The 17,636-nt window shown below is 38.2% G+C and overlaps 1 protein-coding gene across 1 annotated transcript in view; it reads right to left on the bottom strand.

Moving 5' to 3' along the window:
• Positions 1-544: 544 nt before the first annotated feature.
• Positions 545-17,636, bottom strand: part of LOC123317412 — a 30,994-nt gene continuing 13,902 nt past the window's right edge. Inside the window, exons 2-15 of the mRNA XM_044903931.1 lie at positions 17,010-17,320; positions 5,868-6,161; positions 5,500-5,810; positions 5,299-5,439; positions 4,972-5,240; positions 4,466-4,911; positions 4,278-4,410; positions 3,788-4,221; positions 3,484-3,710; positions 2,849-3,430; positions 2,617-2,770; positions 2,297-2,558; positions 1,161-1,464; positions 545-1,105 (exon numbers count right to left, since the gene is read on the bottom strand). Coding sequence (XP_044759866.1) covers positions 827-1,105; positions 1,161-1,464; positions 2,297-2,558; positions 2,617-2,770; positions 2,849-3,430; positions 3,484-3,710; positions 3,788-4,221; positions 4,278-4,410; positions 4,466-4,911; positions 4,972-5,240; positions 5,299-5,439; positions 5,500-5,810; positions 5,868-6,161; positions 17,010-17,320 — 4,147 coding nt within the window. The 3' untranslated portion in view covers positions 545-826. The remainder of the gene's footprint in view (positions 1,106-1,160; positions 1,465-2,296; positions 2,559-2,616; positions 2,771-2,848; positions 3,431-3,483; positions 3,711-3,787; positions 4,222-4,277; positions 4,411-4,465; positions 4,912-4,971; positions 5,241-5,298; positions 5,440-5,499; positions 5,811-5,867; positions 6,162-17,009; positions 17,321-17,636) is intronic.

The following is a 17,636-nucleotide window of genomic DNA, read 5'->3' on the forward strand; positions in this document are numbered from 1 at the left end:
AAGAAGTTGTCCCAAAAAATCATAGCTCATCCTCTAAAAACATCCTTTATAATAATATCAGAAATGTAGAATTGTAATAAAAAATGTATTTTAACTACCTACATGAATGCACGAAATTTCAATCTTGGCATCCACCGTTTAGAAGTTATGCAAATACATTTTTTCAATTTTATCAACTATGGAAGGATATATCTCCTATAACATGCATTTCGGGCCATGAGCTTATTTATCAAACTATACTTATTTTCCGATCAAATCAACCCATATACTCATTTAGATAGTCTCTAATGCATTGACCCGTTGTAAACGATAACAGTTAAATCATCTGTTGCATTTTCCGCCGGCTCGTGTCGCCTACCACAATCCCTTACTTGGGATTGAATTATGTGACATTAAACCATTGAACTTTAGTTCAATGCATTAAACTTAAGGGGATGATAACTTCGCCATCTTGAATATTTTTTATACTTGTATGTCTGTGTGTTTTAGTTTGGGGATCAGAGATTGAAGTTTTGTTCAAATCGAAAATGTAATAGATATCCAGTTAAAAAATAAAATATTTTATTTAAATACTCTTCACTAAATTCGTATAATCAATCATTCCACAAAACTTCGACATTATTATATCCATACTTCCACGTATCAGCTCAAAATTTCGACGCCAATACCAAAACAAAAATTCCTCGTCGTCGGTAATAACAATAAAACCATATACATCGGTGAATGACCACTCGTATCTACACAATATACAATTTTCCTCGCGTTCGCGTAAAGTTTCTTTGTTATTTTTTTATTTTCTTGAATGACACTGTTTATCACAACCGCCTCACTTGGCTATGAAAGGCGTTAAATCGGGAAACTTGAACCCTGCGAAAGGGCCAAAGTCGTTTCTGAAGTTGTTGAAATTAGTCCTGCCAATTTGTCGCGCCCTAAGGTGCCTGGCCGGTGGGGGTATCAAGCCCGGATTCAGATTGGACTGCGATCCGCCCCTGTGCAAGAAGAAACCGCACTGCGCTGTACACACCTCGTCGCGCATGACAGCCTCCCTGGACCATTCACGAAGGAGCTGGTTGCAGTCGGTCACTCTGAGAGAAGCACATTGACCCTAGAAAAAAAATTGAAGCTCAGTACCAACTCCAAGAGAACATTCTGGAACGTACCCCGTCGTTGTTGCAAATGCAGCTGGTACATGGGGAGGGGAAGGCGCTCTCTCCAACCTGCACGTGCCTATCACCTATAATGCACCCATTGCTGGCACTCTCCCTCCACGCGTTAAGATCTATTGAAGGCAGACTCCTACAATCAACCCGCGGATTCAAGAAGTTAGATGGTAAATCGAAAGCAGCTCTCTGGATATCGCCTGGATGATCCATGTTGTCGCAGATCAACTTGGCAAGCGTGGATTTACGTATCTCGCCGAGCTGATTCTCCGTGAAACGAACTGTGGGATCGATATTCTCGTACCTGAAATTATTTCCCACCTCAGAGATAGATTATATTATTGGTACAAGTTTTTATCAGCTATAGAGAAATTACCATAAATACCATATACTTGTAATACATGGACTCACTGTCACATGACTTTTCAATAGATCGAGAGGTTGGATGCATTAGAGAGAGAAGGGCTTATGCGTTTTAATCGAATAAGAAAGTGATGAACTGATTCCGTGTGGGCAATGTCAAAATCATATAATGGATATAAACAAATATGTGCCGCAGACTTTGCCTTCAAGGTGTTCAGACGTTGAGTATTATTCACATTATATTTTTTCTTGAATGAAACTCACGTAACTATTATATTTTTCATTTCGAAGGAATGTTATGGAATTCCTGTTTGCCTTCTCGGTAGTTTGTTGAAAATTTATTAAGGAAAATTTCTACAATTTTCGCAGACTTTGCCCACAAGTTGAGTATTATTCTCATTACATCTATTGTTGAATGAAATTCTCATATTTTTTGACATAATTCATTTCGAAGGAATGCTAAGGAATTCTGTTTGTCTTCTAGGAAGCAATTTATTAACACGCATAAACTGTGTTCTATATACTTTTGACAGCTTGCCCACAAACTCTCCATCTTATTCAACCTACCGACCTCTCTCTCACAGGCGGAGTCCATGTTATTATAAGACTATGATAAATACAAGCGTTACCATGAGGACTGATATAATTGTCACGGTAACAAGGTGGTTGTTACGGTAACCAGTTCGGTTGTCACGGCAACCAACTTGGCTACTCAGTAACAATGAGGAAATGTAATCGAAAGTGAAGGTGCGCCCCCCTTTTTTTGTGCTCACCAGAATCTGTCGCATTTTCTCAGTTGCCTGAACTGTATGGCGATGATACAAGCGAATGTTGGTCCCACAAGTCCTCCCTGTAAAGGCCTTTCGCTCATACCACCTGGAAATAGGTCGATGTCATCTACGCTTGCGTATATCCTCTTCAGCCTGGCTATCACTTCTGGAGGAATTTCTCTGCTTAAGTCGTCGAATGTAGTTGCCCTCTTGAGGTTACATAGCGCCCTGTAATTGTTGTAGGATGGTATACCGTGGTCTCTTGCTGTAATGAATAAGTGTTAGCCAAGAGGAGATGCTTGTATTCGAAGAATTTAACGTACCTCTCTGTATATTCAACGAAATCAAATCTATGCCCGAGAAGGGTATTTTTCTGTCTTCGAACAAATGGTTTGTTACTTCTCCTGTTATGAATTGATCCAATGATTCCATTGGCGTTGAAACGAGACCCCTTGAAATTTCGTCCACCATTCCAGGCTATTAATAAATTCAGTGAATATTATAACAACTGGGGGAACTGAAAAAGAAGAAGAAAAAGAGATCGAAAAGACTAACCTGCATTATCATATCGACCTTGAAGAAACCATCTCTCAGCAGAATTGGAGGGTCTAAGACTTGATAAGCCGCGTTCATCCTTGGTATGTGAGGTCTCAAAAGGGAGTGTCCAATCCTATAGGCAGCGGCCGCGAATTCATTCAATATGCTCGGGTTGCATTTGGGATTATACTCCTTGTAATATCCTTGTGGCAGCAATTTCAACCCGTACAAGTTCATGGCGTTCCAACTCAAGAGACGCGGTAAGAATTCGTTGTAGGTTATGTGCTGATTCTCTGCTATCAAGATCCTCCTGGCATGTTCGAATACTTTCTCATCGTCCCAATGTGGGTTTATTTGACGCAGACCCTCGCAAAGTCGGTTGTGTTCTCGAAGATACAGCGTGTGGATCACCGTCAGAGCCGGCTGTTCTGATGCCCTTCCATCTCCGGCTATGAAACATAGCCCCGAAGCTGATTTACATTCCGGATGGGAATCTGACTGAGGAAGGAGTTCCCTGCCTCTCACTGGATGCTGTGTGGCATTCATCCTACCTCTACCTCCCTTGAGAGCTTTGAGCACACAAAGATTTTCACCGTAAACCTAGAAAACAATTGTTAATGAAGGCTGAAGGAGTTTAACGTTCGTAGACTAACCTGAGAGGCATCCAAGAAAGCTGTGTTCTGGTTGACTTGCTCTCTTGGTCCAAGACTCTGTTGGCCTGGTAAGGACCTCATGAAGGGAAAGCACAATCTTTGACCAGACGTAATGTTAACCTCAGGGTAATAATGATCCCCAGGAGGCACTGGGAAAGGATTGCATTCAGGGTGCACAGTCCTTGGACTGTCGCAAGATCGACAGTTTGGTATAGATTCATGGAAACCTGTTCGAAATCAGTATCAGTTGTGTCAATAAAAATAGGGTCCTTGAATGCAACCTTGAGTAACACCAATAACCCACCTTTATGAATTGGAGTCATGCTGAGGTCGTGGTCTAAGAACTGAGCAAACTGCATAGTAATTAAAGTGTATCTCGAGTGAAGGTTGCTTATATCAGGATGTATTACAGATGAAACAATCCTCGGAGAAGGCAGAGGTTGTCCGGTAGCCCCCACAACTCTTGGTCTGGATATACCGTCATCGTAAACGCTCGGAAGCAACCTGGTGAAGGTTGTTAAACTTTTTCCCCAGCTAGGTTTGGCCAGGTTGTTGCAATGGCCGGTCATAGTCCTGAAAGGAGTGCCTGGGTCACATGGTCCCGTGTCATCACAAGTTGGATCGTCAAGGAAGGAAGAGGCTATCAGTGATGAGATATCTACGTTTTGAAGACCATTGGAGAGTTCCTCACGGAAAAATATACTGTTATCGAAAACTTGACGTTTTCTTCGATGATTCCTATGGAATGATTGAGAATGAACATCTAATGATCAATTCAGATAGAACAGACTCACAGTAAAGAGTTGATAATTTCATTGGAAGCAAACTCGAAGAGTAATGATGTGTTTGCGAGTTTTAAAGCCGCTCTATTGGCTTTACTAAAGGAAGCAGCTGTACCAACTGGAGATTTCGGATCTGCGCTTCGTCCTGGAAATTTAGACTGATTAGTTTTCCTCGATTTATAACGTTATATACCACTTACCTTCTTTCCAAGATTGGAACTCGATCTTTCTGCGTTCCAGAACCTCCTGTTCTGCTTTGGACAAGGCTTCCATCAGTATATCATCAGAAAAATCGGCCATATGGTCCATTTCTAACCACGGCGTCATCTGTGGCATCGAATAGTGATCACAAGAGATCCTTGCGTTCAAATATAGATCCTCCTGGATGAAGGCTTTTGGCTGAATTTTATCCAAATAGTCTGTGTTCGCGCATAACAGTCCAGCAATAGAAGTTTTCTTGATCTCTGCGAGTTGATCCGTCGTGAGGGAACTTGGTGGTAGATCGTTTTCGTACCAGAAACGATCGGCTATCTTGAGGAGGATGAATTGTTGTTTGAGTACATGGCTTAAGGTTTTTCCAACCACGGCACCAGGTACAGGTTTTTCCAGGACTGCTCCGACCAAGAAGTCTATATCTTCAGGATCCCTGTAAAATAATCAGTTTCTGATTGAATTTGTGCCGGCGTAATTAGGAATCTTCACTTACATATACAGATATTTCATCGCTTTCACATATTCCCTCTTCATTCCCATCTTTTCCAAATCCTCGAATTTGTACTTTCTCGAAGAGTTTTGGGCGGCATTCAACCAAGCCGTGTAACCAGGAAGACCATGGTCTCGACCCATGTGGATGAACAAGGATGCAGTGTCCCAATCCGACCTCAAGTTGATGGCCATGTGCAAGCTAGGCACTTGGGCTGGCGATTTGATCAGCATATCTATCATTTCCGCGAAATTTGAAACGGTCTCATTCATCTATAACAAATTTGGTGATGAAACTGATAATGTTTGGCTGTTCGAGGTAGGTACTCACCAAACTGACGGGCATCAATGACATGAGAGCTGGAAGTGCGCCAAGGGCCACGGCGTTATAAATTCCTGCCTTTTGGGAACTGGAGTATTTGGAGAACCTCCCGTGGCTCTTCAGTTTCAAGTCTGAGTTGACAATGGCTTCCTGAAAATCGTGTATTATAAAGTTGGAAAAAAAAATCGTTTTGGACCCCATTCTACTCACCTCTCCCAGTACAATTGGAAGAAATTCGCTGTATGTGATATGTTGTATTTCAGCAGCTACAATCCTCCTGGCTTCGTAGAAGATAACGTCATCCGGCCAGTGGCGGTTCAGCTGTGCTAGATTAACCGCTATTCTGTTGTGCTCTCGCAATATAGCGGAATACAAGGCGTTAGTTTGGCAGGAGAAGCAAGAAGATATGTTCACCAGACCGGCGTCGTAAGTTCTCAGCTTGGAGATTTGAGCCTCCGTACTACCGTATACTGCCGAAGCGTCCAAGAACGCGGAGGCTAGGTTCATTTGATTCCTGTATTCTGCAAAGTTACGCCATTGTGAGCAGGCTGGTAGAGGTGGTGATTTGAGAGTCTTACCGAAGTTGCATTCCTCCATTTCCATGGTCGGTAAAGTCCTCATGTATTCCTTGCATTGTTCCGTCGTGGACTTGACGTAACACTCGGGGTGTTTTTCGACGGTATCGCCGCAGCATTGTGTAACTTTCAGATTACCTGTTCCGGCCAAGTCGTGCAGAAGGAACTCTCCCCAGGCGCCGAGTAAGGCGGTTACGGATTCGTGGTTTTCTATCTGTGTGTTCTGGATGGAACGTGCTACTTCTGATACGCTTGGTAGGGCATGGTTGCTGATGGATTGACGTGGTTGTGAGATACCTGAAAGAAAAGGCTGTAGATTGGGGATTTCAATTGTTGTACATCAGTGGGGGGTCCGGAACCAGATGTCCGATTTTGATGGGAATTCCACTATAGTGTGAAGAATTTATCCCAGTAGGTTTCTGTATGTAATTCATTTCTATGTAATGAAGAAATTACAAAAATATGGATTTTTGTCAGACAAGTCGTCTTTCAGGCTTTCATGTTGTCATAAGAAAAAACACAACTTTATGTTATAGCTTAGCAAATAAACCTGTAGGAAAAAAATCACAGTACGCCACTGGATTGCCATCAAAAAAAGTTTTTGTATGATAATGTTGTCATCTCAACGTCCTAGCTTGAACAGAAACGGAGATAATGACCAAAGTGGAAATTTTAATTTTGACCTAAAACTCGAAAACAAAAGAAGATAGAGGAATGCAGTTGATGGCATTATTAGTTTTTCACAAAGAGACGACGGTAATGTGCCGTACATTATCCTCTATCTCGTTGGGTTAAAAACAGGGTGATACCTAAATTACCAGTACCAAAATTGGTGATACCTGAACTACAACTTTTTAACCCAACGAGACAATTGAATGTGCCATAGTGCCATTCATGTCGTGTTTTTTCGAGCAACTAATAATTCGAGTTATTGGCCAAAATTTAAATGTAGGCGATTTCAACATTGGTCATTATCTTAGTTTCTATTTGTGCTAGTATGTTGAAATTAAAACATTATACACACTTTTTTGATAGCAATTTAGAGGGGTACTGTACTTTATTTTTTTCCTACAGGTTTATTTGCTGAGCTGAGTTGTGTTTTTTCTTATGAAAACAGTAGTTTAAAATAACTTAGAAAGGGTCCACATCTTTTTAAAGTTTCAGAAATATATCATACATCGCCCTCAGTCTTTCTAAGTCATTTTAAACTACTGTTTTCATGAGAAAAAACACATCTTTATGTTATAGCTCAGCAACATACCTGTTGAAAAAATCATAGTACGCCACTGGATTGGTATCAAAAAAGTGTCTGTATAATGTTTTCATTTCAACATCCCAGCACGAACAGAAACGGAGATAATGACCCAAGTTGAAATTTACATTTTTACCTATAACTCGAAAACAAAAGAAGATAGAGGGATGCAGTTGATGCCTTATTAGTTTCTCGGAAAAAGATAACCGTAATGTGCCATGCATTTTCCTCTATCTCGTTGGGTTGAAAAAGTTGTAGTTCAGGTATCACCAATTTTGCCCTGTACAACCGTGTAGAGCTCAAAATGTAAAGAAGTCGACGACGGGATAAATTTAACTTACAGCAAAAAAACACACGGGTGTGAAGGCAGCAACAGTTTCCAGCAACGGCTTTTTAATTTTCGCTTTTACTATCCAGAATGTAAAGATACCCGTTGTTCGGGGTTTTTTGATACAAATGGGTTATTTCGAACATTATAAACACAGTCTATAATCTATAATTTGTGCATCAAAAACTACCCCCCTCCAACCCTCTGAAGTTGAACTGTCTTGATGCACTAACAAGTGTGAAAAAAAACCGTTGCTCATCATTTCATCCTATAGGTCGTGTTCAATATAATGGTAACAACCCATTTCCATCAAAGAATTCTGAGCAACGGTTTTTTCAAACTTGTTACTCCATCAAGAGAGTTGAAAAAAAGCAACCCATTTCCATGGAAAAACTCCAAGCAACTGGTTTTTTCACTGTGTACCAAGATGGTTCAATTTCGGGGGGTTGGTAGGGTTAGTTTACGATGCACAAATTATTTCACCCTAGACTGTGTTTAAAATGTTCAGAGTAACCCATTTGTATCAAAAAACCCCGAACAACGGGTATTTTTACATTATGTATTCTGTATATTAAAAGCAAAAATGAAAAAACCGTTGCTGCCTTCACACCCGCAAAATACACAAACATTTCAAATCAATTCAAAATAATGTTCCATTTGAAGAAGATTTTCGACTGGCACGGAAGGAATTAATAAGAACGGCATTCATTTCTGACGAAAAATTCTCTTTAAAGCATAGTTTTCTAACGAATATTTCGCGAGATATGACAGGTTACAGAAATATGAATTTAGACGAGAAACGTGACTACTTCGAGGCGAGTTCAAAGAGGGTGCAGGATGATTTCGATTTGAACAAGGATCGTAATAAGTGATAACGTCGTATAGGCCGTAGCGTAGGGAATTGTAGAGTTTTTTTAGGAAGGTTGCACGATTCTCAACAAGCGTTTTACCAAAGAGTAACCAGAGTTGGTTACTCTTTGGTTTTACTATGAAATATTGAGCGAGCGAAGCCGCGGGTTAGAGGTAGTTAGGAGTATGATTCTATGTTTCTGAAATTCTGAATTTGCGATTCTTTGTTTCTGTATATCTCGAATAAATGAGTCGCGATGTGGAAATTCTAGTCCCATAAAATAGTGGAAATAAAGATCAATAAATAATAAAGAGATTAATTAAGATGATAGCATTATGTTTTGTGCGTTGAAGCAGAAGATTCGAGCATTAAGGCGGTCGTGGACCGCTTATGTCGATTACATCGATAATACGGAGTTTTGACAAACGATGTCAGATTGTGGTATATGGCTGCACTTTCTGCGGTGGGGAAAGCGTCTGCAGGTTTCCAAAGATGTAAAAAAAAATCGTCAGGTGTACATACCCCAGCGTGTCAAATTAAGATAATGTATATGCCCTACGTGTCTCTGATAATAAATTCATATTAATCTTAGTTGCTTGGTGAGGCTCGCCATATGGAAGAGTTGAAAATGGCGAAAAAAAATTTAGAACGTGTCAGCTGTCAGATATTCAGAGTATATGGACCCAAAGGAAGCTTCTTTTCAAGGGACTGACAATTCGGCGATCCTTTGAAAATGCAAAAAAAATCGTTACTTGAACATACCCGAGCGTGTCAGATTTTCATACACATGGTAAAGTACGATGTTGAAGACATGTTGGCCAATTAATCTGACACCAATCTGGGCTGTTTCCTTAATCTGACAGTTTGAAGATGATAACAAGGCTTTTTTTTAATATCTCCCTTTCTGATATCGATTGAAATTTATTTTGGGAGGATTTTGCATCTCTTCATAAACTTTTTAGGGTTTTCACTCCCAATCTCTGAAACAAAATCAATTAAAAATGAAATCAACGATTTGCTCCTGCGTAAATTCTTGCACTAATTTGTCAGGAGCAAATTAACTAGAAAAAATTGTTCCAGTTGATAAAACTCTTGAAATAGTGAGAACAAAATTGACTTATGATAGAACCATTTATGAAAATTCGAAATTGACTATTGATGATATAATGGAGATATTAGAAGTTTGCCTGAATTCCACATATTTTCAATTAGATGATGTTTTCTATAAACAAAAATTTGGTATGGCTATGGGTTCTCCTTTATCACCAGTAATGAGTAACATATTCATGGAATCTTTCGAACAAAAATATATAGACACATACCCACTAAAACCAAAGACTTGGTGGCGATATGTAGACGATATTTTTGTGATTTGGCAACATGGTAGAGATGAACTAGAGAATTTTTTTGATCATATCAACAACAAAGAACCTACAATAAAATTTACAATGGAATTAGAACAGGATAACAAAATTTCATTCCTAGATGTTTCAATAAAAAAGTTTTCGAATTATTTTGAAACGAGCGTATACCGAAAAAAGACACATACTAATAGATATTTGAATTTTTATTCCAATCACCAAGTAAGTGTCAAAAGAGGTATCATTAAAACACTTTATGATAGAGCTAATTTAATTTCATCTACACCCGAAATTAGAAATAATGAAGTTCAACTTCATTAAACATTTTCTTAGGGATAATCAATACCCAAAAAATTTTATTGAAAAAACAATATTAAATTTAGAGAGAAAAATGACTAACCAAAATCGTAATAATGATCAGGAACAACCAACAAACCGTCAAGAACAACCAAATTTGTTGAATGTAATTCCTTATGTTAATGGCCTTTCAGAAAAAATAAGAAGAATCGGTTCGAAGTTCAACATACGAACTGTTTTTAAAACGCAAAATGATTTAAGATCTAACTTAACAAAAACTAAACCTTTGAACGAAAAACAAAAATCAAAAAATTGTATTTACAACATACCCTGTATTTGTGGTAAAACTTATACAGGTGAAACGTCCAGACCTCTAGAAATAAGAAAACGCGAACATAAAAATAATATTAAAAATAGAGAAATTAATCGATCACAAATCGCAGATCACATTTGTTCTAATACGGGAGACCACATGATGGATTGGGACAACACTAAAATTTTAATGACAGAACCAGACCATTTTAAACGAAAAATTAAAGAGTCTACGTGTATTCTATTAGATCAAGATAATAATTTGGCAAATTGTTCGATAGGAATAGATCATATTTGGATCAATTTACTAAAGAAGGAACTGTCATCCGGTAATTTCAAAATTAAATGAATCAACGTTTCTGTGCAGTCTCTGTTTCTGTGTGTTGACAATTAATGTCAGACAAAAAGCGACAATTCAGAAGATTTTCAAAAGTAGATTTTTTCGTCTGATGAAGGAGTCTGATATAGACTCCGAAACGTTACAAAGAATTATAATTTCAACGTTATTTATTTTGAGTTCATTGTCAGGCAACAATTTTTTCTAGTTAATTTGCTCCTGACAAATTAGTGCAAGAATTTACGCAGGAGCAAATCGTTGATTTCATTTTTAATTGATTTTGTTTCAGAGATTGGGAGTGAAAACCCTAAAAAGTTTATGAAGAGATCTCCCTTTCTGTACCTCTAATCGTTTCATTATGAAAGTTGTAGATAATAAAACTCTATACAACTTTTGTCTAAGTCAATTTTTCATACCCTTAACCGTTTTCGAGCTAGAGGGTGATAAAGCCGTAGAGCTTAGCCACACATGCGAAAAGCCAAGATCAATGTAGAAACCCAGTCTAATGTATATGCATTCATCGCCATATATCTCAAAAACGTACAGGCGTAGAAGAAATTGCTTCGGACAAAATTGATAGGAAAAGTTATTATCTACAACTGTTTTAATAGGTGCTTTCGTTTGCATAAAAAGTGTAGCACTTTTCTACACTCGAGTTGATTTACACCAGTGTAGAGGATGTGTAGTTTATGTACACATTGTCAAAAGGAGATGTAGATAAACTACACCTCCTCTACACTGGTATAAATTCAATCAGCAAACGAATACTAAAATCGAGTGTAGAAAAGTGCTACACTTTTTATGCAAACGAAAGGACCTAATGAATGCGAAAACAATTTAGAGCCCAGGAGAGAAGATAATTCATAAAAACTGGTTTTTGTCTTCTTTATGGCCAATTTTTATTGTTTTGGCTTTCGGCTTACTGAAACTGAAACTTTTTCTGTTATTCCTGAATCATGAGCTTCAAATTGAAACAAAAAGCCACCGCGTTCGGGAATGTACGTTTTTTTTGCAAGTTTGGCGCGCATTTTCGTCACGCTTAAATTGTCACATTAAGAAAGTATATACCTTTCAACATGTAATTAACCACATATATTTTAACCTGACACGCTCGAGTATGTACAATAATCGTTTTTTTTACGATTCTGACAGGCTGTCCTAGACAATTCCTTCTATATAAAGGTCTAATTTTTGGTATAAAAGTATATACTTTCCAACATGTAATTAACCATATATTTTAACCTGACACGCTCGAGTATGTACAATGATCGTTTTTTTTTTCGATTCTGACAGGCTGTCCTAGACAATTCCTTCTTATACAGGTCTAATTTTTGGTATAAAAGTATATACTTTTCAACATGTTATTAACCACATATATTTTAACCTGGCACTCTCGAGTATGTACAATGATCGTTTTTTTTTACTATTCTGACAGGTTATCCTAGACGATTTCTCCTATATACAGGTCTAATTTTTAGTAGAGGTACTCTACAGGGTCCCCTCTTGGGCTCCCCAACTACTTGATTACAGATAATAATTATAATATAACAGTCTGAAGCCGAATCTACAGAAATGAACGTGAAAAATAATTACAGAACCTTATATTATGTAGAAGGTGGAGACGATTCGCCCTGTATAGGAGTGGTTTCCAGTGAGTAAAAGGATAATTTGTAATTTTTCCCGTTGATTGGTTTAATTTCGAAAAGTGCTAATGAAGCTGATTTATACGATGATCTTGTTGGATTGCGGTGAGAGTGAAATTGCTACAAGTTGAGAATGTTGTCGTGAAAGATTCTACAAGATCTTGGGTTGAACTTGATTCGGAACTGTGGAAGTAAAAGTTGAATCGACAGGGTCGAATTATGGTTCAGCTGACAACTGAACGAAATCCAAAATTTCACCTCAACTGAAGAAGGTACATGATTGTCCCTAAGATAAGTTCTCAAACCACTAAACGTATGAATTGTTACCCTTTGGTGGGCGTCTGGCAGCAATGCATTCAAACAATCTTTCTTGTGGGTTAAAATTGAATCAAGATTATCGCAGGGTAGTCCAAATCACCAATAGCAAGGTTGGATGGCCGTTAAGAGGTATTATGGATCTTGATTCCACAACAATTCGACACGAACATGTCGCCTTGAACCTGTGTTGAAACGCCTGCAAAATTGTGACAATGGTGTTCATATCAAGTTTTTGAGGATTTTTCTCTTCGTTTACACGGACCTATAAAGACCATAGACTATATAGAGAGAAAGAAAGTTTTTATATAAAAGTTATTCCTTTTTTAACACCTCAGAACATTTCCTCGAAATTCTTCAGTTTTCTCGATATGATACCCATCACTTTCCAAGAATCCTAAAACTACGGCCCTGTCCGCAAACGATGCGGAGAAAGTACCGAGTCCAGTATTCTCATCGGTGACGTCATCGACGCGAATATCAATCCAATTCTTTATGAGTTTATGGCCCTCGGCAAGCCGATTAACCGGAACGACAAATCTCTTGCCTTTTAAACAACTGATCACGTGCGCCAGCACTTTCCCTCTCGCCAGCCCGGCATGAGAGTTCTCAGAGTTCGTGTCCATTTCCTGTCCAATGCGGATGACGAAGGTGTTGCTTCCAGTGACGATACTATTGCCCGAACTTGGAACGCTGCTTTTTTTCAAGGACATTCGACTTCTGAGTACTATGTAGTCTACTGATGACTTATCTCGTACAGATCAACCAGTATTTATCGTTTCAAACCTTGTCGCTTCTTTTCCCACTGTGGGTTCAGTATGTCGTTTGAACTACTTCTCACTTGACCTAGAATGCACTTGGACTTTGCAACTACTGATTGTTTTAACTACCGCCCTTTGGAATCAACCGATAGTAGAAGTAGAACTACCGGCAACCTAAATCTACCTGCAGAAATATATCCTTAGTATTGAAGAGTCAAAAAAGTGGATCTACCTCGAAGGCAGATCTCCTCAAGGCGAGAATAGATTAGAGAAAAAAAAATTAATCGCATTGTCAGAAATAATCATGGTCATCCCCATAAAGTGATTCATAACCTAAAATCGTCCAGGTGAAAGTTGTCTCATATCTTCATCTCCGAGATCGATACAAGTGCGCTTGTTTTCTAATTTCTCCACACAATCGCATCAGTTAAGAAAGGTACTGAAGAACTGGATGAGATACGAGTAAACCTGTACAACTCAAATTATTACTCCGGCGCACCCTCGCACACGCTTCAGAGCAGCGTTTCGGAGAAATCAAGATAAAAATTGGGTTTATGCAAATGGCTTCGATGGATGAGGCGGATAGCTTAACGAGGACAAGCGAAAGTGGAAATATAAACAATATTTCTTATCACGCTTGGATCGTGAACTCTTCATAATCGGATCTTATTGGCATGGGAGATCTCACGTTCAAATAGCTCAGCTGTTCTTAACGGCATTCAGCAAAAGCCACGAACTTAGAGAGTTGAAGTGCGCACAGAACGTTAGCCTGAACGTAAACGTTAACGTGACAAATAACGTCAAATATAACGTTTACGTGTTGTAATGAAATTTGAGTTGAAGTGCTGCTATCACGAAATGTCAGACGTTGAACATAACCTATCAATTTGGATTTTGATTTAGTTTTGCTGGAACTCCCTTTTGTCTAATATCATTGAGTTTAATACTCAATGCTAATATTGAGCCTCGACATATTTGGAATATTGATGTTCTAATGATTATATGCATAATAAAGAGAATTTTCAACTTGGAAGTATTTTATTATCAATGAAATGTTTAAGTGTTAGCCTTAAGTTGAATACTCAAAGGTGTTAGAGTCTGTTAGAGACATGAGAATCGCAGTGGAGTTTCAGCATTTCCTTACTGAATGTAATCTGATAACGAAGTTTCAAAACTTAATCCTTTTGATAACTTTAAAATCAATGCTGATTTCCTATAACTTTTCATTAATTATGAGAAAATACATGGGAAATGTAAACAATGACCGTTTGAGGTTATTGAGAATTGCATTCAACAGTCAATATTCGGCCATTCGCAAGTCATCGGTGCTACTCGTTTAACGTTCGGTTAACGTACGTCGATGTTTAAAGTATACGTGGGAGACCGCTAGTTCACGTAGAAGGCCTACGTGAACTAGCGGTCTGACGCTAACGTTAACGTTAAAAACTGACGAATGAGCATGCGTAGATGTCAATTACATATAACGTTAACGTTTACGTTCATGGCAGCACTTCAACTCTCTTATATCTACCGTGAAGTTTTTTCATTTGTTATACCGGGTGGCCCACTCCAGACACAGCGCTCATTTTGAGGGAGTGAATAAAGATATTTTGAAAATATTTTCTTGAGGTGTGTGTAGGGTGTTCAAAAGCAAAATTTAAAAATATTGTCATATACCGGGTGTCCCAGAGCTTTTAGGCCAGCAGATATCTCAGTTACCTGCGGAAAAAAAAAATTGAAAAAAATACTTGTCGTAGGAGACCATACGCTCTTTCATGCAGCATAGCAAAATCCACCCCCTGACAAACAACCCCCGAGAAACCACCCCTAACTTTTGTTTTTCAAATGGCACCCCCATGTTTGTTTGGCTTCAACTGACAGCTCTTTTTAATTCTCAATCAATGATATATCATAATATGTAGTTGTAAAGATAGTCACTCGATAAAATTGAATTCGTTAGTGGGTACTGTTAATTGGACTGATCGAATTAGTCCACATTGTAGAGACAAGAAAAAGTGGATGTTGAAAAATAAGAGTCAATAAAATGTTAGATGTAACACTCTGTATTTGACCTCAAAAATGGAATGGCAAGCTCAAATTATGATGATTTTCTTCAGATCACTTTATACCTTAGAAGGACCATTCACGAGATAATGGCGAATATGGTTTACTAGTTTTGAATTAAAAATCGAAAATTGCTCAGAAACTATCAGGTTTAAATGTAGGAAAATTTTATGAAGATAGTTTCGAAATTAATTTTTACGTTCAACGAGATATAGAAATAATATTTGAAATAAGAAAGTTTCCGACGATTATTTGTAGCTGATGTTTGAGAATTAATTATGATCACCCTGTATATTCCAGAGTTGAAATTTTCTTTTATATGTAGGAGTAGCCAACTTGTCTGCTCGAAAAAATTCTGCCTGTATCGCTGGCGTAACTAGTTTCTTCCTTAATTGTTATTATCTCGTAAAAGGTGCTTCTGAGCTCTAAAGTTATCTGAAGAAACTTCTCATAACTTGAGCTTGCCATTCCATTTTTGGGGTCCAATATAGGGTGTTACATTTAAAAAAGTGAAACTTTGGTCTATATCTTTGTTTTCGAACATCCTGTATATATGACAATAATTTTAAATAGTGTTTTGCGACATCCTACACACACCACAAAAAAAGATTTTCTATCTTCATTTAATCACTCAAAATGAGCGCCGCGTCTGGGGTGAACCAGCCGGTATAGTATAAAAACTGAGCTTATTGTTTTTATGTTATCTACTTACCAGGGATCATCATTGGTGAATTTTGTTGCTCTTCTCAAGAATTCGAGCGAGGTGGCAGTCAGCACCTCCTAATACAGCTGTCCATAAAATAGAATCACTGTAGCTCCTCACACAGATTAGATTTCTTCAAGAAATCATGGAAGTGAATTATGAGGTTTTAATCTTCTCATCAGCCTTCCGTTGCTTATCTCTATTTTATATTTAACTTGATCTTTTGATTTTCCTACGCTCATAGAGTTGTGTCTTCGAAAAAATCCTTAATAACTGGAAACAAACCGATCTCTGGTGCCGTTTCAAGGTTACCAAATGTATAGTCAATTGAACTGCTAACACATTTATCCACTTTAATGCCTTTCTGCGATACATCTACCCAAGTAATCCCTAACATTAACATATTGCAACGCCTATTCTGGGTATATATACAATGAGAACTGCATACGAACATGTTATTAAATCGCATTTTTGTAGAGTCCGTTCCACCGCACTGGGTCAATGCTATTCCACGTTTCTCCAAGTTTACCTTGGTAAAATCATCGCAGAATCTTTTCTTTTCCAATTGTCTACGTATTCATTAGACGATTCTCTCTGCCTCTTGCGTAAAACCGAAGATATATTATTTACATGATAATGCTTTTCATGGTAGTTGGTAACGGTTCTCTGTTTCAATTGAAAATTTTTACGACGTTCATTGTTAGATAACTGGAGCGATTTTGATCGATTCGAAGCACAAATCCGATGATATGTTTCGAAATCGCTTCTCTCACGATCTATGGTCCGTTAACGTCAAAAATTGGGCGCACGATCATAGAACCGTGTATTTATATACGATACGTTGGGGTGCGTTCCGCTTCAGCGAAAGTACATTTTTTATGTAAATAAGAGAAAATGATAGAAGTTACTCAATCCTTCTCACCGTCAGCGTAAGTTGGAGGTAAATATCTCAGAAATGGAGTTCCTCTACTACCCCATCTGGGATGTCTGATGTTGTTGCATTCCCCGTTTGGTCTCCTGTATTTTCCCGGTGGACAAGGTATAGGATCTTGTTGTGCACATGTGTTCTTTTGTTTTCCATTAATTCTAACTTCCTCTTCTATCTTCAACGCGGTTTGTACGCCAAGTTTTAGCTCTTCTGGAACGTCCTTAGTGTACTGGCTGATGTTGAAAGACGAGTCTGCCAAGGACGATGTCAAAGATAAAAAGGCAAAGAGGGTTAACGTCAAATGTCTGAAAGCAGAAGAGAAGTGTTATTAAGGAAACATCAATATTTTTATTCGGACTCATCAAAACACGATGTAAAGTTGTATGGTCGAAGTTTCATCATCCAATCCTAATGGATCATCGATGTACATAAAAAACACATTTTAAGGTGCGTAAACATAAAAATAAGGAACTTGAAGAGTCGAGTAGCAGAAGATGGGCACATCCTTGACTTTTACCATCTTCAGCGCGATAATCTAACGCTAAAATTATACGCTCTGTCACAATAGCCTTGAATATTCAATAGTCAATAAATTCCTCAACCGATTGGTAATTTGAAGAC

The sequence above is a fragment of the Coccinella septempunctata genome, chromosome 7 (assembly GCF_907165205.1).
Source record: "Coccinella septempunctata chromosome 7, icCocSept1.1, whole genome shotgun sequence".
Lineage (NCBI taxonomy): Eukaryota > Metazoa > Arthropoda > Insecta > Coleoptera > Coccinellidae > Coccinella > Coccinella septempunctata.